Below are 25,716 nucleotides of genomic sequence, written 5' to 3'. Positions count from 1 at the left end.
GCAGCAGTATCTCTTGGGAACTCAAATGCCTGGGCCCTACTCAAGCATCTGAATCTGCATTTTTTGTAATGCATTTTTTTTTTTTACATTTATTCATTTTTCAGAGACAGAGCACAAGTGGGGGAGGGGCAGAGAGAGGGAGACACTGAATCCAAAGCAGGCTCCAGGCTCCAAACTGTCAGCACAGAGCCTGATGCAGGGCTCGAACTCATAAACCATGAGATCATGACCTGAGCCGAAGACAGACGCTTAACCGACTGAGCCACCCAGGCGCCCCTTTTGTAATGCATTTTTAAAGTACATCTCCAGATGTTCTTGTGCACATTCAAGTTTGAAAAGCAATGATAACACCTTAAAGTTAACAGTTCAGAAAATTTGACAAGCAAAAATAAAGAATTCATCTTCAGTAGTACTTTATGTTTTAAAAACTACAGAGGATATATTTGGGAGTACTTTTAGTTACTTAAAAATGCTAGCATGCCAGTAAAGAAACTTAAAAAAAACTGACATTACTACTACAATTTTTAAAGCTTATTTTGAGACAAAGAGACATGACAAGTTGAGAGGGTGGGGGTGGGGAGCGGGGAGATTGCCAAGCAGGCTCCACACTATCAGCACAGACCTGATGCGGGGCTCAGACTCATAAACGGCTAGATCATCTTGATCCCAGCAAAATCAAGAGTCGGACACTTAACCAACTGGGCCACCTGGGCACCCCAATAATGTCATTCTTTAAAAAAAAAAAAAAAAAAAAAGCTCTTTAGCAATAAGTATGTCCAATCATGAATTCTTCGATCCATTAAATCCCCCTGGAACTCTATCCAAAGGAATTAATCCACAACCTTCAGCATGAGTAACTGTTAAGTGTGCCATAAAGAGAAAAAAACAGTTTGAGAAATTACTGGCCCCAAGCTATTTCTTAAGTACCATCTCTGACAATACCTTTCATGCCTCCTGCTTTCTGCCCTGACAAGTGAATTACTTGGGCTTTTTCAATGCATTGTGTGGTTCCTCTTTACTTGGTGTTTGTTCACGCTGTACCTCTTGACTGAAATCTATCCCCATTCCTCAGATAACTTTCCCTGTAAGCCCTCTGCATATCCTTAGCATAGTTAATTACAATATACTCTAAAATATCATCCAAATTTCTGTCCTATTCTCCCCACTTCTTTATGGGCCCAGCACATAGAACACAATGACTGAGGCAAATGCCATTAAGATGGTCTCTCAAAGCTGTCTGCTATCTCATTCTCTCTACTTTGGTGTCAACCATCCCTCATCCAAGCTTTCTACTTGGGCTTCTGAATCTTTTCTGGTTCTCCTCCCACCTCCTCTCTTGGCTCCTCCTCTGACTCTAACTGGGGACATTTCTTAAGGCTCAGTCCTATCGAGTTACTTCTGCAGTGAATCAATATTACAGCAAACCACCAAGAATAATTTGTGAGTCAGGATCCCAAATCCTCTGGGCGATGATTGGTAGGAAAAGGGTCCTACAAAAGAAATGTAAAATCCTTTCTCAGCATTTTACAAGATTTGCTTTCATTATTACCAAAGTAAAAAGCTCAGCAGAGAAACTGGAAATATAAGTATTCAAACGAAAAACCTCCCATACCAGCCAGAGAAAATCCCAGTGAAAATGGATTTCTTTTCCTTCAGAATTCCTTATATAACTCCTATATCAGTTTTACCGTCAGTGTTAAGAAGTAGAGAACACAGACCGTGAAGCAAGGCTACCACATTTTGTGTCCTAACTCCTTCACTCCCTATCTACGTGGCTTTGGACAAACTCCTTAACCTCTGTTTCAGTTCACTCATCTGTAAAATGGAAATAATAATAATACCTGTATTCTTATTTATAGGGATTGAAACTGTTTATAACCTACCTGAGAGGGCCTAGCACAAAATTAATACTGTATGATAACTGGTATTATTTTGAAAGCTAACCATCTTTTATGTATTACTAATAAAATTACAGATAAGTTACCCAAAAGCAATAAAACAATAATTATGAATAATGGTCATGTATATTAAGAAAAAAACCACAAAAACAAAACCTCATCCTGATTCTGAAATTTATGTGAGACATTAGTGATCTATTAACAGGAACATACAGACATACCTTATCACCCCCTAGAGGCTGCTACCTAGAAATCAGTATTCTAATCTCAAGTTTTTTAAACTAACCAAGAGCAGAGAGATCTCAAATGACAGATCTCATCTATAATTAAGCTAAGAAGAAGGTACTTACCAAGAATGTTAAGTAATCTTCCTGGAGTTGATAAATATGTACTTCACATTGTATCATAATCTTAATTCATCTTATAATAAATATTTGTTAATAGTAGTTTGTTTAATACGTTTAATTGTTAAGTGTTTAATACATTATGGTTTTTACCATACAAGCTACAGACTATTTGGTGAAGCAGATTTACAAACCAGAAATAGTGTACATTCTAAGACATTCTTCCAGACGGATACTAAGTCTGCTGATTCCTGTTACGTATTCAAGTTGGGAGCAAATCAATTTGTAGACTCTGTCATCTTGTTGTCCCTGTATGCTTTAAATCACATGAAGAGGGTCCCTGTCTCTTTCTGACAGGATAATATTAATCTTATTTTCCAAGTGAGCACCCAGCATATCTCGAAGATCAGAAAGAAAACCTCGTTCAGTGTTGCTATGTTCACAGAGGATGACATTTATTCCTTGGGATGCAGCATCCAGAACATCATGATGGGACATCTCACCTGCCAACAAAGGAAAGAGCAAATACTTAAATATTAGACACAGAGTCTGTGGAATGCTGAACCATAACTGCAGAAACACCAAGAATTCATCGTGTAAAAAGCAGAACTTTACACATAAATCTAGAAAATAATGTACAGGTTTCTTAGGTGTCTTCCAATTTAGAAAGAGACAGATCATCCCAATGAGAATTCCAAATTCTTCCTCCTTGGCAGACTCAGACAAGAATCTAAACTCCCGTATGCAATAGCATCTAATACCGCCAGAACCAGATCTACAAGAACACCCATTCAAAATGTTTCCGTAAGAAGATAAACGAGTACTGCTAAGTCAACTGGGGCTTTCAGAAAATTTCTCATCTATATCAATATCAAATAACAAAATATCTCCAGAAAATCCTAGGTATAGTTCCCAAACACTTCTTTATGCTTTGTGAACACCAAAATCTTCAGTATCAGCTCTACTCTAATAAGGATGAAACAAGCTTAAGGTTACTTCTAAATTAAAGACAAGGTAAATAAATAAATAGATAAATAAATAAATAAATAAATACAGGGTATTTATTTTCCTTTAACTTAGGCAAAATTCCTAGAAATTCTGAAGTTACTGGTAGAAGAGGAGCTCCTCTTTTGTAAAAAGGTTTAAAAAAACTCCAGTGTTCTGTATTTTTTGTAATGTGTATTTAGAGAAGGAGCACAAGCACATGCATGGGTGGTGCAGAGAGAATCTCAAGCAGGCTCTGTGCTGTCAGCGCAGAGCCCCACAGTACAATCTCACTGTTCATGAGATCTTGACCTGAGCCGAAATTAATAGCCAAGACGTTTAACTGACTGAGCCACCCAGGCGCCCCAATAGTTGCTTTTTCCTATTTTAGAGAGAGTGTGTGTGTATGCAAGGGAGGGGCAGGATAGGGAATCCCAAGCAGGCTCCATGCTCATTGCAGAGTCCAACAGGGCTTGATCCCATGACCCTGGGATCATGACTGAGGCAAAATCAAGAGCCAGATGTTCAACTGACTGAGCCACCCAGGTGCCCCCTCAAGTGTCTTGAATTTTTTAAAAACACTATTTGTGAATTTGAGGACTTCTGATTTTACAGCAAAAATACACAATTTAGCTTGTTCATAACAAGTCTAATTTTGAAATATGTTTAGAGCCCTGAAAACATCAACAAATAAGGTTCTTAGGGAAAGGTTCAATCCTCCACACTTTCCTGCTCCCCAATACATGTCATTTCATATATGGGATATTTTTTATTCAATAATCTTTTAAAATATCTTAATCTGTAATAGTAAAGGTAATAGTAAATAGTAAAGGTAATAGTAAAGGTAAAAATAGTAAAGGTAAATAGGAAAGTAAAAAGAAGAAAGACACTAAGGGGCCCAGTTAGAAGCCATGCTTCAGGAGAGACAAGTCTGGTGACCTGGACAATTATAAATGCTGTGAGGAGAAGGCATGAAAGGCAGGGCGGGGACAGGGGGATCTGCAAAGACTCTGTACTAGCTGAAGGCAAAGGGAAGAAAAGCCTAGCTTAGGAGGGTAGCTGTGGGAAAGAAGCAAATGAGAATTTATATTTACAAGGAGCAAATCTGCTGGTCTTTCTAGGATACTACCCTTAACACCCTGATACTACCATGTTACACTCACAGTAAGGGTGATGAACATCAGGAGAGGCCTATATGCGCCTTTGACCTGGTGCTTTTCATCCCTAAAGTTATACTCAAAGCGACACCTCACAGATCATAGACATCTAAGGTCAACCAGATAAGAAGATACTTTCTATTTCCCCAAGTAACCAGATAGGAAGGCTATTTTAACAATTTTGAACTGCATGAATTTATCTTATGCACATATTGCTTAAAAGTGTAAACAAAGAAAACTAGGGGTGCCTGGGTGGCTCAGTGAGTTGAGTGTCTCTTGATTTTGGCTCAGGTCATGATCCCAGGGTCATGGGATGGAGTCCCACATCAGGCTCCATGCAAAGTATAGAGCCTGCTTAAGATTCTCTTTCTCTTCCTCTGCCCCTCCCTCCCACTTGTGCACTCTCTAAAAACAAAGAATAATTAAAAACAAAAACATTTTAAAAGTCTCTTTCAAGCCTATTAAAAAAAAAGAACTAGTTTTAAGAAAGTCATTATTTATAAGGAAATAATCACATCCCCCAAATTTAGAGATATACCACAAAACAAATGGCCTATACTCTTCAAAAATGTCAATGCTCTGGACAGAGCCGAGAAACTCTTCTAGATGCAGTGTGTGCTCACAGATTAGGTATCAATCAGAAAAAGATACGCAATTCTAATCATTTGGCAAAATTTAAATATAGACTACATATTAAGTAAGTGTCTTAACAATCCTAAATTCCTGTATTTGATCATTGGTCATAAAAGAAAATGTCCTTAGTTCTTAGGAGATATATGCTGATGTTTTTGGGATAAAAGGTCATGTAAGAAATTTATTACAAAATGGTTTCGGGGGAAACACATAAATAGAAATATATTTATATGCACACCCATAGATATATATTTATACACATACACACACAGAATATGTATGTAACACAGAATATGCAAATGTAGCAAAATACAACCATTAGTGTACAAAGTGCCTCCAAATCTTCTGAATGATGGGCCTTGTACCTATTAGATGTTACCCTCAAGGACAGAGTATAAAGCTCAACAATTACCATCCGATAGAAATGCATACTGGAGGTTAAGGAGAAAGCAACAGGAGGGGCACCTGGGTGGCTCAGGCAGCTGAGTGTCCGACTCTTGATTTCAGCTCAGATCAGGATCCCAGGGTCTTGGAAATGAGCCCCACGTCAGGCTCTGTGCTGACTGTGAAGCCTGCTTAAGATATTCTCTCTCTCTCTCCCCCTTTGCCCCTCTGCCCCTCTCCCCTGCTCATTCTTGCTCTAAAATTAAAAAATGAAGAATTAAAAAAAAAAGGATAAAGCAATAGTAATTGGAGAGGAAGGCATGACCATCAGGGCAGGAGCCAGACAGTGTCAGAAAAAGCTTCTCAGAGGAGGTATCTTGAGCTTATCACTAGAAGTAAAGGGCAAGGAAGGCATTCTAGCCAGAGAAAACAGCAGAAGGCTGCATGAAAGAGGATGAATGTTCAGGCCTGACCAGGACACGTGAAGGAAACCACTAAAGACTTTTTAGCTAGGATAATATTATATACCATCAAATTTGTACTTTTGAAAAAAAAGTTAATTTGAGGGTTGTATGTCGAAGACTTAAGATTAGATTTAAGTATTTCATGTAGAAGATGATGCTTGAATAGAGATAAGAGGAAAGGCTCTATAAAGATTCTGGATGGGGTGCCTGTGTGGCCTAATTGGTTGAGCATCCAACTCTTGATTTCGGCTCAGGTCATTATCTCATGGTTCATGGGTTCAAAAATAAATAAACCTTAAAAAAAATATTCTGGAGCTAGAACTGATAGGAACTAATGATTGGCTTTAGTGGCTTTAGCTAAGGTGGAAAGGTAGAAAGTGTCCCATTAACAGACATGAAATCTATGAGAATGTTTAAGAAGAACACAGGTTAAATAAATACTGAACACAAGTTTTTAAGATAATCTAACAGTAAATTGTTTAATGACTTTTTTTCCCTCTAAAAGAATATGGTTTAAATTTACTAGTAAAAAAATAAATAAAAAAAAATAAAAGAATACCGTCTATCTCCAATTCCAGTGCAGTTCCTATTTAGTTCAGGTTCAAACAACAGGTATTAGATCCATCTATATGCCAGGTGCTGGCTTAAAAACCTGTTTTTTTTTTTCCTTATAAAAAATAAAGCTGGGAATGATACACACAAAAAAGAAAAGGAGACCCAGAGGCTATCGTACCTGTGAGGTAAAGGTCAGCCTCTACCCCCTGCAGCACGGTGCTCCCAGAACCAGCACACAGGGCCACGACTCTGACTGGAGACTCTTCAAAATAAAGGAAACAAGAGACCAACACATTACAATTCCCCTTCATTTTAATATTATAATTTGTATCAATAATCTTTCACATAATGCAGACTTTACTCCTGGTCTCATTACCAGTAAATGAACTTTGCTTACTGAATTTAAAAAAATAATAAAACACATCTTCATATAGACAGATGATTCTTTGGTATTGCAAAAATAACCCAATGCAGGGCTATTAATTCCTTCAAACAGACATAGCTGTGCACAAGCCCACATAAGGCTGGTAAAGTGACCATCCTGGTTTTCCAGGCAACAGCGAGAGATAAGCAGGTACCAGCTCCTTCTCAGGTGAGGGACTAAAAGGGCTAGTTATAGGAATGCTACAAACTCATTTGACATGTATTTTTAAATATCATATTTAACTCAAAAGAACAACCTCTGTAGAGTTGCTGTAGAGTAAAATAACAGAAACTTTGAAGCCCAAATCCAACAAGTATTTAGCACTTAAGGCTTCTAGAATGGACACTTCATTACTGGTCATTCCATCAGTGGTATTTTAAGAGAGAGGCTGAGGGTGCCCTCTGCATGGAGAGCTCTGGGACTCCCTGGCCTATACCTATTTCAGGTACAGCTGTGCTGCCAGGGTGCCCCCTGTGCAAAGCACTCAGGTTCCCCCCCACCAGTCCATGCCTCACCTCAGCTCCACAGAGCACACAGAGCACCCTGGAACACTTGGCTTACATCCACTTCAGCTTCAGTTATCCTGCCAAGGCATTCTCTGAGAGCCTTACGACCACCCCAGTCCATGCCCACTTTAGCTCCAACCATCCCACTAGGGCAGCTCCAGCACAGAGTGCCCTGGGTGTCTGCCCATGCCCAACACCATTCCAGCCAACCAAAGTCACCAGGCACACAGTCTACTCAGGGATGACCATACATAAGACCATTCCTTCAAGTTGGGGAGAAGCAGCTGTTCCGCATAATTCATAGAAGTGAACACAGAAAGTCAAGCAAAATGAGAAGACAGAAGAATATGTTCCACATGAAAGAATAAAATGAAACTTCAGAGAAAGAACTAAATGAAACAGGGAGAAGTAATACTCCAGGTAAAGAGTTTAAGGTAATGGTCATAAAGATGCTCACCAGACTGGAGAGAAGAGTGGAAGAACTCAGTGAGAACTTCAACATAGAGACAGAAATTTTTTTTTTTTTTTTTTTTTTTTTTAAAACCTATCAGGCTACCTGGGTAGCTCAGTTGGCTGAGCATCAACTTTGGTTCAGGTCATGATCTCGCGGTTTGTGAGTTCAAGCCCCACAATGGGCTCACTGCTCTCAGTGCAGAGCCTGCTTCAGATCCTGTGTCCCTCTCTCTCTGCCCATCCCCCACTTGTGCTCTCTCAAAAATAAACAAAACATTAAAAAAAACCCTACCAGAAATGGAGAATATAACTGCAATGAAAAATACATTAGAGGGAATTAACAAATGCAGAACAGATCAGTGATCTGAAAAACTGATAATGGAACACAGCCAACCTGAACAGAAAAAGAAAAAAAAAATTAATGAGGATAGGTTAAGGGATCTCTTCAACATCAAGTGAACAATCATAGCATATATCGGTCTCAGAAGGAGAAGAAAGAAAAAGGCAGAAAATTTATTTGAAGAAATAACAGTTGGGAAGCCTGGGTGGTTCAGTCAGTTGATCGTCCAATGTCAGCCCAGATCATGATCGCACAGTTTCTGAGTTCGAGCCCCATGCTGGCTTTGCACTGACAGCACAGAGTCAACTTTAGATCCTGTCTCCTTCCCTCCCTCTCTCTCTCTGCCTCTCTCCCACTCATGCTTGCTCTGTCTCAAAAATAAACATTAAAAAAAAATTAATAAAAAATAAAAATAAATTTAAAAAAGAAAGAAAGAATAGCTGAAAACTTCCCTGACCTGGAGAAGGAAACACAGAAAGTCCAAACAAGACACACCCAAGGAAATCCACACCATGACACATAATAACTGAAATGTCCAAGACTAAAGATAAAGAGAATTTTAAAAGAAGTAACTGAGAAGCAAAAAGTTATTTATATGGAAAACTCTGGAAGGCTATCAGCTGATTTTCAGCAGAAATTTTGCAGGCCAAAAGGGAATGTATCATGATATATTCAAAATGCTAAAAGGAAAAAAACCCACCATCAAGAATAATCTACCCATGGGGTACCTGGGTGGCTCAGTTGGCTAAGCATCCAGATCTTGACTTCAGCTCAAGTCATGATCTCGTGGTTTCATGGGTTCAAGCCCCACATTAGGCTCCATGCTGACACTGCGGAGCCTGATTGAGATTCTGTCTCCCTCTCTCTGCCCCTCCCCTGCTCATGTGCTCTCTCTCTCTCTCTCTCTCAAAAAAAAAAAAAAAAAAAAAAGAATAATCTACCTAGCCAGATTATCATTCAGATTTGAAGGAGAGATAAAATGAGTTTCCCAGACAAGCAAAAGTTAAAGGAGTTCATCACCACTACACCAGACTTACAACAAATGTTAAAGAACTTATTTTAAGTAGAAAAGAAAAAGCCATAATTAGGAAATAGTTATGAATAAAAAGATGTAAAATATGATGCCACACACATCATGAGGGAATAAAAAACAAGTCCTTTTAAAAGGTGTTCCAACTTGGGGTGCCTGGGAAGCTCAGTCAGTTGAGCATCTGACTTCAGCCCAGGTCATGGTCTCATGGTTTGTGAGTTCAAGCCCCACATCAGGGTCTCTGCTGTCAGCACAGAGCCCGCTTCAGATGCACTGTCTCCCTCTCTCTTGTCCCCTCCACTGCGTGTGCGCGCTCTCTCTCTCAAAAATAAACATTAAGAAAAAAAAGTGTTCGAACTTAAGTGACCATCAATTATAGATGGCTATATATTTAGGGTCCTATAGAGAAACTTTCTGGTAACCACAAACACAAAAATCTGTAACAGATCCACAAAAACTGAAAAGAAAGCAAGCCAAGCATAACACTAAAGAAAATTACCAGTGACAAGGAAAGGGAACAGAAGAAGAAAAAAGGAACAAAAAGAACTACATAAATAACCAGAAAACAATTAACAAAATAAAAATAAGCACATACCTATCAGTAATTACTTTAAATGTAAATGGTGTAAATGCAACAATCAAAAAATATAGGATGAAGTGAGTCTCTTGTAGGCAGCATATAGAAGGGTCTGTATTTTATCACTTCAGACCTAAAGATACATACAAACTGAAGGAAAAGGGATGGAAGAAGATTCCATGCAAATGGAAGCAAAACAAAACAAAGGTAGCAATACAAAATAGACTTTAAAACAAAGATGTAACAAGAGAGAAAGAAGGCATTACATAATGGTAAAGAAATCAATGCAAAAGAGGATATAACAATTATAAATATCTCTGCACCCAACATTGGAGCACCTAAATACATAAAACAAGTATTAACAAATATAAACAGAAAGTTTGACCGTACTATCATAACAGTAGGAGACTTTAACACCTACTTATATTGATGGATAAATCATCCAGACAGAAAATCCATAAAGAAACAGTGTCTTTGGACAACACATTAGTGTTAGCAGATATATACAGAACATTCCATCCCAAAACAACAGAATATACCTTCTTTTCAAACGTACATGGAAGATTCTCCAGGATAAAACATGTTAGGCCAAAAAAGAAGTCTCAGTTGGGGCACCTGGGTGGCTCAGTCTGTTGAGCGTCCAACTTCGGCTCGGGTCATGATCTCACGGAGTGTGAGTTCAAGCTCCACATCGGGCTGACAGCTCGGAGCCTGGAGCCTGCTCTGGATTCTGTGTGTGTGTGTCTCTCTCTGCCCCTAACCCACTTGCATTCTGTCTCTGTCTCTCTCAAAAATAAATAAAACATTTAAAAAGAATTAAAAAAAAATAAGTCTCAATAAATTTGTGAAAACTAAAATCATATCATGCATCTTTTCCAACCACAATGGTAGGAAACTAGAAATCAATCACAAGAAAAAAACTGGAAAAAACCACAAACATGTGGGAGCTAAACAACCAATGTGTCAACAAAGAAATCAAAAAATACAGAGACAAATGAAAATGAAAACATGATGGTCCAAAATCTTTGGGACACAGCAAAAGCAGTGAAAGGAAAATTTACAGTGATACAGGCCTACCTCAAGAAACAAGAAATATCTGAACAATCTAACCTTACATCTAACAGAATGAGAACAACAACAAAACCCAAGGTTAGTGGAAGGAAATAAAAGATCAGGACAGAAATAAATGAAATACAGACTAAAATAAAAAAACAATAGAAAAGACAAGGAAATGAAGAGCTGTTTCTTTGAATAGATAAACAAAAATTGATAAACCTTTAGCCAGACTTATCAAGAAAAATAGAGAGGACCCAAATTTAAAAAATCAGAAATGAATGAAGTAACAACTGACAAAACAGAAATCCAAAGAGACTACTATGAAAAATTATATGCCAACAAACTGAACAACCTAGAAGAAATAGATAAACTCTTGGAAAAACACAATCTTCCAAAATTGAATCAGGGATTAATAGAAAATCTAAACAGACTGGGGCACCGGTGTGGCTCAGTCAGTTGAGTGTCCGCTTCTTGATTTCAGCTCAGGTCATGATCCCAGGGATGTGGGATCAAGTCCCATGATGGACTGAGAGTGGAACCTGCTTAAGATTCTCTCCCTTCCTCTGCCCCTCTCCCCACTGATGCACACACTCTCTCTCTAAAGTAAAAACAAATAAAATCTGAACAGACCAATTCAATGAAATTTAATGGGTAATCAAAAAACTCCCAACAAATACAAGTCTAGATATATAGATAAATTTACCAAACAAGGAAGATTTGATAGGTATTCTCCTTCAACTATTCCAAAAAATAGAAGAGGAAGGAAAGCTTCAAATACATTCTACAAGGTCAGCATTACCCTGATACCAAAACTAGACAAAGACTCCCAACCTACAGGCCAATATCCCTGGTGAATGATGCAAAAATCCTCAACAAAATACTAGCAAACCACATTCACCAATACATCCACCACAACCAAACTGAATTAATTCCAAGGACACAAGGATGATGCTTCAATATTCAGAATATCAAGGTAAAACACATTAACAAAGGATAAAAATCATACGACCATCTCAATAGGGGCAGAACAGGATAAAATTCAACATCTGTTCATGATAAAAACCTCAAAGTGGGTTTAAAGGAAACATACCTTTAATAGGAACAAGACAAGGATGCCCACTCTTGCCACTGGAAGTCCTAGTCATAGCAATCAGACAATAAAAGGCATCCAAATTGTTAAGGAAGAAGTGAAACTCTCACTATTTGCAGACAACATAATAGTATACACAAGAAAACCCCAAGACTCCACCAAAAGTAATAATAAATGAATTCAATAATGTTGCAAAATACAATACACAGGAATCTGTTGCATTTCTATACACTAATAATGAAATAGCAGAAAGAGAAATTAAGAAAACAACTCCATTTACAACTGCACCAAAAAGAATAAAATAGGAATAAACTCAACCAATGAAGTCAATGTCCTATACTCTGAAAACTATAAAACACTGATGGAAGAAATTGAACATAACACAAAGAAATGCAAAGATATTCCACTATCGTGGATGTGATGAATTAATATTGTGAAAATGTCCATACTACCGAAGCAATCTACAGATTCAGTGCAATCCCTATCAAAATACTAACAGTAGTTTTTACAGAACTGGAACAAATAATACTAAAATTTGTATGGCTGCACAAAAGACCCTGAACATTGAAAGCAATCTTGAGAAAGAACAAAGCAGGAGGCATCATCATACTACCCAATTTCAAGATATACTACAGGGACACCCGGGTGGCTCAGTCGGTTAAGGGTCCAACTCTTGATTTCGGCTCAGGTTATGATTACACAGTTCATGGGATTGAGCCTCACATCAAACTCTGTGCCAACAGCACAGAGCCTGCTTGGGATTTCTCTTTCTCCCTCTGCCCCCTCCCCTGCTCATTCTCTGTCTCTCTCTCTCTCCCTCAAAATAAACATATGTTAAAAACAAGATATACTATAAAGGTTTAATAATCAAAAATGTATTGTACTGGCATAAAAATAGACACATAGATCAATGGAACAGCTGAGAAATATACCCCCATTTATATATGGTCAATTAATCTTCAACAAAGGAGGCAAGAATATCCAATGGGAAAAAGTCTCTTCAACATATGGTGTTGGAATAATCCTAAAGTTTGTATGGAACCACAAAAGACCCGAATAGCCAAAGTAATGTTGAAAAAGAAAACCAAAGCAGGAGGCATCACCATCACAGACTTTAGCCTCTAGTACAAAGCTGTAATGATCAAGACAGTCTGGTATTGGCACAAAAACAGACACACAGACAAATGGAATAGAATAGAGAACCCAGAATTGGACCCACATATGGCCAACTAATCTTTGACAAAGCAGGAAAGAGTATCCAGTGGAAAAAAGACAGTCTCTTTAGCAAACGGTGATGGGAGAACTGGACAGCAACATGCAGAAGAATGAAACTGGACCACTTTCTTATATGATACACAAAAATAAACTCAAATGGACGAAAGACCTAAATATGAGACAGGATACCATCAAAACCCTAGAGAAGAAAACAGGCAGCAACCTCTTTGACTTCAGTCCCAGTAACTTCTTACTTGGTATGTCTCCGAAGGCAAGGGAAATAAAAGCAAAAATGAACAATTAGGACCTCGTCAAGATAAAAGGCTTCTACACAGCAAAGGAAACAATCAACAAAACTAAAAGGCAACCAACAGAATGAGAGAAGATATTTGAAAATAACATATCAAATAAAGGGTCAGTATCCAAAATCTATAAAGAACTTGCCAAACTCAACACCCAAAAAACAAATAATCCAGCGAAGAAACGGGCAGAAGACATGAACAGACACTTTTCCAAAGAAGATATCCAGATGGCCAACAGACACATGAAAAGATGTTCAACATCATTCATCATCAGGGAAATACAAATCAAAACCACACTGAGATACCACCTCACACCAGTCAGAGAAGCTAAAATTAACGCAGGAAACAACAGATGTTGGTGAGGATATGGAGAAACGGGAACCCTCTCGCACTGTTGGTGGGAATGTAAACTGGTACAGCCACACTCTGGAAAACAGTGCAGAGGTTCCTCAAAAAATTAAAAATAGGGGCGCCTGGGTGGTGCAGTCGGTTAAGCGTCCGACTTCAGCCAGGTCACGATCTCGCGGTCCGTGAGTTCGAGCCCCGCGTCGGGCTCTGGGCTGATGGCTCAGAGCCTGGAGCCTGCTTCCGATTCTGTGTCTCCCTCTCTCTCTGCCCCTCCCCCGTTCATGCTCTCTCTCTCTCTGTCCCAAAAATAAATAAAAGTTGAAAAAAAAAATTAAAAAAAAAAAATTAAAAATAGAATTACCCTACAACCCAGCAATAGCACCACTAGGAATTTATCCAAAGGATATAGGAGTGCTGAATCACAGGGGCATATGTACCCCAACGTTTACAGCAGCGCTATCAACAATAGCCAAATTATGGAAAGAGCCCAAATGTCCATCAAGTGATGAAAAGATAAAGATGTGTTTTATATACACAATGGAATGAATACTACCTGGCAATGAGAAAGAATGAAATCTTGTCATTTGCAACAACATGGACGGAACTGGAGGGTATTATGCTAAGTGAAATAAGTCAGTCAGAGAAAGACAGATACATATGTTTTCCCTCATATGTGGAATTTGAGAAACTTAACAGAAGACCATGGGGGAAGGGCAGGGGGAAAAATAGTTTCAGACAGAGAGGGAGGCAAACCATAAGAGACATTTAAATAGAGAACATACTGAGGGTTGATGGGGAGAGGGGAAAATGGGTGATGGGCATTGAGGAGGGCACTTATTGGCATGAGCACTGGTGTTGTATGTAAGGAATGAACCATGGGAATCTACTCCCAAAGCCAAGAGCACACTGTATACACTGTATGTTAGGTAACTTGACAATAAATTATATTTTAAAAATAAATAAATAAAAGAAAAAAAATAAAGTTGGTTATCAATAGAAAAAACAAACAAAGAAACAAATGGTGTTGGGTAAAGTGGACAGCTACATTCAAAAAAATGAAAATGGACAGCTTTCTTATACCATACACAAAAATAAACCCAAGACGGTTTAAAAACCTAAATATGAGCCCTGAAACCATAAAACTCCTACAAGAACACATAAGCAGTAATTTCTCTGACACCGGCCTTAGAAATACTTTTCTAGATAGGTCTCCTCAGGGAAGGTACACAAAAGCAAAAATAAACTATTGGGACTACACCACAATAAAAAGCTTTTGAACAGCAAAGGAAACCATCAACAAAATGAGAAGGCAATTTGCTCAATGGGAAAAGATATTTGCAATGATATATCCAATGACAGGCTTACATCCAAAATATATAAAGAACTTCTACAACTCAACACTATAAAAAAAACAAATAATCCAATTTAAAAATGGGCAGAAGACCTGAAAAGACATTTTTCCAAAGACATACAGATGGCTAAAAGACACATGAAGAGATGCTCAACATTGCTAATCATCAGGGAAATGCATACCAAAACCACAATGAGAGATCACCCACACTTCTCAGTCTGGCTGAAAACAAAAAGACAAGAAATACCAAGTGTTGGCAAGGATGTGGAGAAACAGGAACCCTCATGCACTGCTAGTGGGAACATTACTAAGTGCAACCACCGTGGGAAACAGTATGGAGGTTCCTCAAAAAATTAAAAATAGGAATACATATGACCCAGTAATTCCACTACTGGATATTTACACACAGAAAATAAAAACACTAACTTGAAAAGATATATGCACCCCTATGTTTACTGCAGTATTTAATAGTATTTTTTTTTCAACGTTTATTTTTGGGACAGAGCGAGACAGAGCATGAACGGGGGAGGGGCAGAGAGAGAGGGAGAAACAGAATCGGAAACAGGCTCCAGGCTCTGAGCCATCAGCCCAGAGCCCAACACGGGGCTCGAACTCACGGACCGCGAGATCGTGACCTGGCTGAAGTCGGACGCTTAACCGACTGCGCCACCCAGGCTCCCCTACTGCAGTATTTAAAAGCCAAAAACCAAGGCTACAAGACTCGGAAACTGCCGTGGATCACTTGGCACCTTGCTGTAAAATGCCATCAGTATTATAAAATAGAATACTTGCATTGTAATTGGAATAATAAAAACTTCCGGCGCCCTTCCTGGCCCATGGTAGGACTGTGCTTCATGCCCTGATTTGTGCTCAAAACGTGATTCATTCTAGACAATGATTTGAACAGAAAATGTATCATTTCTGGGTTAATGTTTAACTGATGGTCCAAGACCATCTAAAACTCCCCCTCTGCAACAGCAATCAGTGTACCATGAGTAGACTTCTCCTGCTGACTTGAAATGAACATGGAGTAGGACTGAAACATAAATCTTCCTTGAGCCAAATGAGATGTACACCACAGCATAACCTAGCCCACCTGGATTGATAAAATAAATCAGTCAGCCACCCCGTGAACTAACATGTTTCCTGTCACATTACTACAACCCAAACCATCAACTTTTGCCCAAATACTATGTAATGCTACATTATTAGTAGGTACACTGGACAAACAAATGGGTCATATTTACCTAAGGTCCTTCCTACCCCAAGAGCAAGGCGAACATGAGCTAGTTTAAGGTGCCTTTTGATTCGCTCAATCATGGTTGCCAAGGAAGCAGGCTCATCCAGTGTGCACAACCGTCCCATCCCAGTTTGCGGAAGTGGAGGCTGAAGAGAAACACAAGTTAGAAAAACTGTCCATCTCAGTCCTAGAAAACATACAGCAAATACTGAGATCAATAAAACATGCACACTGTGAGCTTACTACAGCCAGGTCCCGGTTGAAGTTCAAGGATGCAAGCCTGACAAAAACATTCTCTGACTTCTAGGAGCTCAGTCTCCTGAGAGGCAAATGTTTAGATAACTAATCACAATAAAAGTGGTTAAATGCAAGACAGGAACCATTTTATGGGAGCACAAAGAAATGACAAAATAAATGAGCTGGGACTTGGGGTAGGGATACTTGGAGAAAGTGGAACCAAAGGTTTTGCAAAAACGTAGGCCTCCCAGACCAGAAAAAAGTAAAAAAATGTATAATCATAATAATGTGATGTCAAGTATAGTGTGGTAGGAAAGGGATAGGGTGAGATGTGGAAAGGTACGAGCTCAGAGCAGTTCCAAGAGCAGACGCTACAGCTGATGTGCAGAGCAAGGGATGGAGACAGAGGCCATGACCAGTACACTATGAGAAAAAGCATGGACTGTCGCCCTTCCGGTGCCCACTAGGGAGACTACTCTTCTTTTGTTACCTGGGATAGGAGAGTTTCAACTACTGTGGTGACAAAGCACAACTTTTCAACTACTGTGGTGACATAGAGAAGAGAAACATTCTATAGATTTGGGGACAGAATCAGCAGGCATGGATTTATGAGAGGCAAGGGAGAGCTGTGTAAACTTGGAAAATCAGGCAGAAGATGATGCCACCAATGAAATAGAAAAAAGTAATATTCAAAGGGGAGATGTGGGAATAAGGTCAATATTTGTATATACTAAATTATATGTGGGATCCCTTAAGAGGAACAGAGAGTTCCAGGAAATATGGGTTCATTTTTTTAAGTTTTTACCTTAAGAAAGCATTCTGAGCCAGAAAGTAAAGATGCAGAAATCACCATATGAATAGCTGTCAAGTTAAAGGAGCAAATAGAATGGTCCAGGCAGAGGGTATAAAAAGAGATAGAACCTGTAACCGAGTCTCTAACCCTAAAAAGTACTATATGATACTGGGTTTCAACCATACTTCAATAAAAAAAAACATTAAAAAAAAAAAAAACTACTACACTGGGGCACCTGAGTGGCTCAGCTGGTTAAGCGTCCAACTTCGGCTCAGGTCATGATCTCATGGGGGGGGGGGGGGGGGTTCGAGCCCCACGTCAGGCTCTGTGCTGACAGCTCAGTGCCTGGAACCTGCTTTGGATTCTGTGTCTCCCTCTGTCTCTGCCCCTCTCCCACTCACACTCTGTCACTCTCTAAAAAAAATAAACATTTAAAAAAATACACACAAAAAAAACCTCACAATACTACACTTCTATAACCTGAATGTGTCTGCCCCTGAACAAATTCCTATGTTGAAATCCTAACCCCCAAAGATGATGGTATTAGCAGGTGGAGCCCTTAGGGGGTACTTAAGTCATGAGAGGGGAGCCCACATGACTGGAATTAGTTTATAAAACAGATTCCAAGAGATATCCTTAGTGCTTCCCATTACGTGAGAACACAGAGGGAAGGTACCGATGATGAATCAGGAAGTGGACCCTCTCCAGATACCACTCCAAATCTGTCAGCACCATAATCTTGGGAATTCCCAGGCTCCAGAATTGTGAGACATAAATTTCTGTTGCTCATAAGCTATCCAGTCCAGGGTATTTTGTTATAACAGCCTGAATGAACTAAAACCTCTACCAACACTTTTCCATTCCTGGAATGTCTCCCTTTCTCAGTACAGTATATTTTCCAGGGTATTTTATGTCCTCAACACTACCTTGTGCTTCTTTAGGTAACAGTTGACAGTGTGTTGATATAACAACTTACAAATGAATTTGCCAAACAAAAATGCACAGTATATATTTTTATTACCTTCTCCAGTAACAGAATTTCAGTCTTCTGATAGAATTGTCTGTTCTGGGAAAGAAAAGCCATCACCTGTAACAAAGCCTCCTGACTACAATTCAGACTAATCCGTGTTTGTTCTTCATCATCAGTCCTATTAAAAAAAAAAAAAAATCACTTGCTGTTCTAGGATGAATATAAGTAAAACATATTATAAACAATCCACACTTTACAACCTCCTATAATTAAGATTAGATTTACATGAAATTTAGGGGACGCCTGGGTGACCCAGTCAGTTAAGCCTCTGACACTTGGTTTCAGCTCAGGTCATGATCTCAGTTTGTGGGTTCAAGCCCTGCATCAGGATTCTTGCTGACAGACAGAGTCTGTTTGGGATTCTCTCTCTCCCTCTCTCTCTGCCCCTCCCCCACTTGCACTCACTCTCTCTCAAAATAAACAAACTTAAAAAAAAAAAAAGATTTACATGAAATTTAGGTTGCAATCCCAAACCATTTTCAAGAATACTTTTTTTTTTTAATTTTTTTATGTTTATTTATTTCTGAGACAGAAAGAGACAAAGCATGAGCAGGGAGGGGCAGGGAGGGAGGGAGGCACAAAATCTGAAGCAGGCTTCAGGCTCTGATCTGTCAGCACGGAGCCCAACGTGGGGCTCAAACTCACAAACTGCGAGATCATGACCTGAGCCGAAGTTAGTCGCTCAACCGACTGAGCCACCCAGGTGCCCCAAGAATAGTATTTCTCAAGGGACACCTGGGTGGCTCAGTCGGTTAAGTGTCAAGATTCTTGACTTCTGCTCAGGACATGATCTTTCAGTTTGTGAGTTCCAGACCCCAGTCAGGCTCTGTGCTGACAGTGCGGAGCCTGCTTGGGATTCTCTCTGTGCCCTTCCCCTGCTCGTGTTCTCTCTCGCTCTCTCTCTCAAAATAAGTAAAATAAAAAAAATTAAATTAAATAAATAAACAAAAATATTTTTCAAACTTCAGCATGCATCCAAATCTCCTTGTAGACTTATTAAAATAGAATGTTGAGCTTCACCCAACTCCCCAGTTTCAGATTCAGTAGATCTAGGTGGGGTCTTAGAATTTACCTAACAAGTTCCAGGTGATGCTGATATTGCTGGTTCAGGGACCTCACTTTGAAACTACTATTCTAGAACTGTTCCTAATCCCAGGTATGCATCAGAAATCTGCTAGCTGGGGCGCCTGGGTGGCGCAGTCGGTTAAGTGTCCGACTTCAGCCAGGTCACGATCTCGCGGTCTGTGAGTTCGAGCCCCACGTCAGGCTCTGGGCTGATGGCCCAGAGCCTGGAGCCTGTTTCCGATTCTGTGTCTCCCTCTCTCTCTGCCCCTCCCCCCGTTCATGCTCTGTCTCTCTCTGTCCCAAAAATAAATAAACGTTGAAAAAAAAAAAATTAAAAAAAAAAAAAAAAAAGAAATCTGCTAGCTTCTTAAAATGATAGCTACTGGACCCTTCTACAGATCCAGTGAAATAGAACTTCTATGAATGGGGCCAAAGCAAATCGAATTTTTTTCCCAAATGAAGGGCTTTTTATTTTTGAGACAGAGAGAAAACGCGCGCGCGCGCACACACACGCACGCACGCGCTCGGGGCAAGGGCAGAGAGAAAGGGAGATAGAGGATCCAAAGCAGGCTCCAAGCTGACAGCAGTAAGACTGATGTGGGGCTCAAAGTCACAATCCATGAGATCATGACCTGAGCCAAAGTTGGACACTCAACCGAGCCACCCAGGTGCCCTCAAACTGAATTTTTTTAAGGCCCAAAGAAGTTAATTTTTCAAACCACTGAAACAAGAATCTCCTGGACAGATTTTCAGGCAAACCCCATTCTAATTACATAGCTTTAGGATGAAGCCAACATTCTGTAGGGGGTCTTGAACGACCCTGAGAAGCAATGCCCTGAAGTGTCTCCAAAAACACTGGCATCAGAAAAGTCTTGTATTTAACCATAAACTCTAAAAATATAATCATAGAATTCTAGAGCGAAAAGACACCTTAAAAGAATCTGGAAGAGTAGTTGTCAACACTGGAATCATCTGTAGAGCTTTGACAAGAAAAAGGGAAAAAGTGCCTGGGCCCCAATCTAATCACAAAACCCAGATATCACCCGTAATAAGGAAAAACTAAAACCAAACTAAATGTGCATCAGTTTTAAAAAAGGAGGGAAGGCACCTAGGTGACTCGGTTGAGTGTCTGACTCTTGATTTCAGCTCAGGTCATGATCTCTTGGTTTAATGAATTAGGAGCCCCACATTGGGCTCTGCGCTGCCTCCTTGGGATTCTCTCTCTCCCTTTCTCTTTGCCCCTCCCCAGCTCGCACTGTCTCTGTTTCTCTCAAAATAAATAAACTTTTTAAAAAAGGAAAAAGCTCATTAGTTAGAAAGAGAAATGCTTAAAGAAAGTCCAGTAGATCCATAAGAAACACTACATAGCAGTTAAAGAGATCTTCTATACCTACATAGAAAGATCTCTAAGACCTCTTGTTCAGTAAAAGAGGCAAATGCAGCATGCCATTTAATTAAGAAAACAATAAAAAAAAACCCCACAAAAATCTGCATTTCTCCATGTTCCTGTATATGTTTAGAAAGATACGCACTTCTCTGAAAACAAAGGAAAAGGTAACATGAATTGAAGATACTGGAATTGAGTAGAGGGAACAAGGAGGACTTTTACACTGTTTGAAATTTTCATGTGTATCTTTTTAATTTCAGTACTTACACAGTATTTCAATATGGTAAAAGACATCCATAACTGGAATCTATACAAAGTCCTAGAAATAATTTTTCTTAAGGTTTTTTAAATCCCTCAACACTATTAGAAAGCATTTGCAATAATTTTATTACAAGGTATCTACACCTAAAAATCACTCACAAGAGTCCCTTTTTGTTGCAGCCTGGAACACATCTCCATCTTCTTAAAGTTATTATATTCATCTTTGTTTTTTTTAAACAATTATTAAGTTCCAGCTTTGTCTAACTTGTCTCTTAACATGCTTCAAAAGATGTTCGGATAAATTAGCTTCAAAGAAAATCCACTAAAGGCACCATTTTGATATCTCTGCCCTAAATAAATGATTGGCCTTATAAGAGGCACCTGAATGTCTTCTTCCATTAAAGTGTTTGAGAATCACTGATTTGCTTGAAACTGGTAAGAGTAAACCTATGTAATCAGTGAGTCAGTAGGGTTTATCTATATACTATAAAAACCACCTTTCAACATTATCAGGGGAATTAGAAACGTTGTAAATAAAAGGCATAGTATAGTCCCTCCCACCTAGAAAATAGTAAGTGTTACTTGTCATTTTTATTGTTTCAGGAAAAAAAAACCCATGGTTCTTCTGGAGCACCTACATGCAAATGAGAAGTATACTGCCTCGTAAACCCATCCTGGGGGAAACAATTTGTTTCAGTTCACAGTACTAGAGTTATAGAATTTATAAAGAAGATCCTTACAGATAAGTACACACAAAAAAGAAGAAAAATATATCATACCTAGTAGAAAAAGAAGTGATAGAAATATTTGCAATTTCTTTCACTGCAGAAATGACTTTGTCCAGGTGTTGGGTGGAGTTAACACTGAATTCTACTCTGTGCGTTCCCCCCGTTGGGTAGTTGGTAGCTTTGGAAGGATGTATGGGCCTGGAGGTGCAAACTCCTAGGAATAAAATTGTGTTGTTGTTTTTTTTTTTAATTAAAAAGATAAACTATTATGGGCAAAATTTTAAGAAATAAGCTTTTAGAAACTGATGTTTATATAATATGCACACATATATATATCCCTTACATATACATCCAAAAGTCCCCATAATCTAGTGATTTAGTATTGACATAAAATCAAATTTATTTTCAGAATTATTTTCCAGAAGACTGTTAAATACCACAAAAACTGGACTCATGAAGTTTTAGACAATACATAGAATTGTGACTGCTTACTAAATTTATTCAGGTAAATCATCATTCAGGTTGCAAATGCTCATAACCTACTTGACCACATTAATTCAGATTATGTCATCATAAAAGTTTCAACCCCAAATGAGTAAATGAAAATAACTAAAAATAAAGCTAAAACACATAGGCTGAATTCCGTCATTGTGCTGGGCATGAGTGAGCATCCAGTGAAAATCTGATTTCTATCCAACTGACATACAAAGAATATCCTGGAGAGATCTGAGATTTCAGAGCTCAATTTAACAAGCACTTCTTGAATTTCGGGGTGCTAGGCACTGTGTCACAAGAGTGAGGACTCACAAAGCTCAGTCCAGCAATAAAGATTTCCTATGCTCTCCTTACTAAGGATGAAAATTTAATTTCTCAAATGCAATTTAATGGCCAGATTTCACAACATTATTTTTAAATATATAAAAATAGAATGGTACCCACATCTAAAGCAGTTAAAATTCTACTAGAAAGACATTCTAAAATTTCAAAGCATTCGTAGGGAAAATATTAAACATGAAAAAGAGGCTTCTCACCAAGCCCTTTAGCCAACCAGCTATTGACTCCCTGGGGTGCAGCATCATAGGCTGTGTGAGGAGAGTAAATACCAACTCTGTTTTCCAGAGCCTGAATCACCAGGCGCTCCTTCCATGTTTTCCAGGTTATGTGCGTCAAAGGTCGGAAAATAGGCGGATGGTAGGAGAGAATAAGATCCGACTTCTTTTGCAGCGCCTCCTCCATCACTTCCTCGGTCAAGTCATTGGTAAGGAAGAGTGTGTTTACAGTGTGTGGTGGGCTTGGTTCCACCAGTAATCCAACATTGTCCCAACTCTCAGCAAGTGAGAGGGATGCAAAGTCATTCAAGGAGGAAAGGAGAACCTTCAAATCCATGAAGGAACGGGAAGAACTGCAGATCGGGGAATGAACAAGCCGGATTGTTGTGGGAGTGAGGAGTACACGAGATAACATACAGAAATCAGGTAAAACTGGGATGCTTGGGTGGCTCAGTCAGTTGAGCGTCTGACTCTTGATTTCAGCTCAGGTCACGATCCCAGAGTTGTGGGATTGAGTTCTGCACTGAGCTCCCCACTGAGCATGAAGCCTGCTTAAGAGTCTCTCTCTCGGCCCCTCTCTCCGGCTTGCACACTAACAACAACAAAACAAAACAAAACAAAAGGGAGAGAAGAAATCCGGTAAAATTGAGTATCTGAAGTCAATACCCAGGAAATGGTACACATGTACACTTTAAGCCTGGACCTTTGAGGTAGCAAAGCATATGAGCAAAAGAACTATAGTCACATATCCCTGGGTTCAAATACTGATTCTGCCACTTACCAGCACATGATACCTTAGGTAAGTCACTTAGCTTCTCTGAGGCTGTTTTCTCATTTACCAAATGGGAGCTACTATAACCAAAATCAAAGGCCATCCATAGAAGCAAATCAATTAAGATGTGTAAATCACCTAGCACAAGCCTGGTACATAGTACACATTCATCCCCACTTCCTCAGCCCCCAACACAAAGTTCTTTTTCTCCCCATCCTTGCTTCAACCACCCTCATCCTTTTTCCATTACTCTAAATACTATCTTCCCTTACAAGTTTCCTTCAACTTTTTATTTATTTTGAGAGAGTCAGAGACAGTGCAAGTGGGGGAGGGGTGGGGAGAGGAATGGTGGGGGAGAAAGAAAGAGAGAATATCCCATGCTGTCAGCACAGAGCCCAACTCGGGGCTCTCACAAACTGGGAGATCATGACCTGAGCTGAAATCGAGTCAGACACTAACCAGCTGAGTCACCCAGGTGCCCCATCCTTTAACTTCTTAAATAAAGCTTTTTTTTTTTTTTAACATTTATTTTTGAGAGAGACAGTGTGAGCAGGGGAGGGGCAGAGACAGAGAGGAAGAATCTGAAGCCAGATCTGTGCTCACAGCAGAGAGCCTGATGCAGGGCTTGAACTCAGGAACGGTGAGATCATGACCTGAGCTGAAGTTGGACACTTAACCAACTGAGCCACCCAGGTGCCTCAAATAAAGTTTTTCTTAATAAACATCTTCAGTGTCTAGTCCCTATACAAAACACTGTTAATTCCATTAAGATTCTAGGAACATTTCTGTTTTTGAAGAAAAGCATTCATTGTATGCACAATTAACAAGAAAAGCATGGCCAACTGTAAATTTTATCAAATTAGTCATAATCCAGTAATTTCAAAAACAAATTCTTTCAACAAAAATGTTTAACAAATTTGTTGAAAAAAACTATTTTTTTCAGCAGAAATGTTTACTAAGAGATGTGAGTACTTGTTCAGTATCTGATTTGAATGGGGCGCCGGGGGGGGGGGGCGCTCAGTTGGTTGAGTACCCAATTCTTCTTGATTTTGACTCAGGGCATGATCCCAGGGTCCTGCGATGAAGCCCCGTGTCAGGCCCCACGGCGCCTGCATAGAATTCTCTCTCTCCCTCTGCCCCTCTCCCCGCACGCTTTTTCTTAAAAACAAAAACAAAAACACAGAAATGATGCAGAGCCTACAAAATCTACTGGAGCCTAAGGTCTCGGAAGACCTTCTAAAGGTCCTTATACCACTTCCACTCTAGAATTTCCAAGTTCTGATACTGCCCCACTTTCCAGACTCTTCTAAATCTGGCAGGCCTTGAAAGTGAAGCCCTAGTGGGCCACCATACCACTTTTGAGTTATTTACTGCTAAATTTGAAAGAACCCTTGTAAATAACATAGAACACCCTCCATTTTTAGAAAACCGCGAAGCTTGACGCCAACAATTAACAATGGGAGGCGGCATAGCATTGTGGGTTGAAGGACCCATTCTGAAACGCAACGAACTCCCAGAACCACAGCTGTGTAACAGACGTCTCAACCTCTGCTGTCTCACCTTCTCTAGAATGAGAATAAAAGTGCCCTGCTTATAGTGTTGTCACAAGATTTAACCGTACGGCTGGGAACAATGCCTGGCCTAGAGTAAGCACTGTTTTTAAAATACATCAGTAGGAACCACTTTACAGCCTGCGAACTGCACCCTCTTACGTTACTTTATCTACCTGACATTTCAGTCCCACTTCAGACCTTTTCCAGGACAGTGACGAGACCAGGCACTGGCAGAAACTCCTGAGTTAGGACCCCTGCTCCCCTGGTGCCCTATGCTCTTATGCCACAAGCCAGTTTCCTGCCCCTGTCTCCTCCTCTGCCTCCTTTCACAGACGCAATCTCACAACTCCCACAATTTACGCTAACCTGGGCCTGGCCAAGCGGGAATAAATAGCCCAGCACTCACCAATTCTCCTCTAGCACCACTTCCGGTCCTGCGCAGGGACTCTTGTCATTGCAAGATGGGGCGGGGGAAAGGAGCTGGGCGGAA

At 39.6% G+C, this 25,716-nt stretch overlaps 1 protein-coding gene across 2 annotated transcripts; it reads right to left on the bottom strand.

Moving 5' to 3' along the window:
• Window positions 1–2,342: 2,342 nt before the first annotated feature.
• NIF3L1 (NGG1 interacting factor 3 like 1) lies at window positions 2,343–23,459 on the bottom strand. 2 transcript variants are annotated; one of them, XM_023259597.2, is made up of 6 exons: window positions 22,884–23,458; window positions 21,904–22,066; window positions 18,403–18,529; window positions 16,359–16,497; window positions 6,598–6,681; window positions 2,343–2,745 (listed from the first exon to the last, which is right to left on the bottom strand). In XM_023259597.2, exons 1-6 carry the CDS (start codon window positions 23,314–23,316, stop codon window positions 2,561–2,563), a joined length of 1,131 nt encoding a protein of 376 aa, XP_023115365.2. In that variant the 5' UTR covers window positions 23,317–23,458; the 3' UTR covers window positions 2,343–2,560. The 2 variants fall into 2 exon arrangements, with proteins under 2 accessions (XP_023115365.2, XP_023115366.2); XM_023259598.2 differs by lacking the exon at window positions 16,359–16,497 and having other exon boundaries at window positions 2,609–2,745; window positions 22,884–23,459.
• Window positions 23,460–25,716: the final 2,257 nt, after the last annotated feature.

The sequence above is a fragment of the Felis catus genome, chromosome C1 (assembly GCF_018350175.1).
Source record: "Felis catus isolate Fca126 chromosome C1, F.catus_Fca126_mat1.0, whole genome shotgun sequence".
NCBI lineage: Eukaryota > Metazoa > Chordata > Mammalia > Carnivora > Felidae > Felis > Felis catus.
Note: the sequence above shows the minus strand (reverse complement) of the source record. Positions and strands in the feature narration are given on the sequence as shown.

Excerpts from the sequence above, each read along its gene's own strand:
- NIF3L1 (XM_023259597.2), bottom strand. The coding sequence starts at position 23,316 with ATGTTATCTCGTGTACTCCTCACTCCCACAACAATCCGGCTTGTTCAT. Across the intron at positions 6,682-16,358 it reads TGGGGTAGGAAGGACCTTAG|AGTCTCCAGTCAGAGTCGTG; the intron begins GTAAATATGACC and ends TTTATTTTGAAG. Across the intron at positions 2,746-6,597 it reads GGCTGACCTTTACCTCACAG|GTGAGATGTCCCATCATGAT; the intron begins GTACGATAGCCT and ends CTTTGTTGGCAG.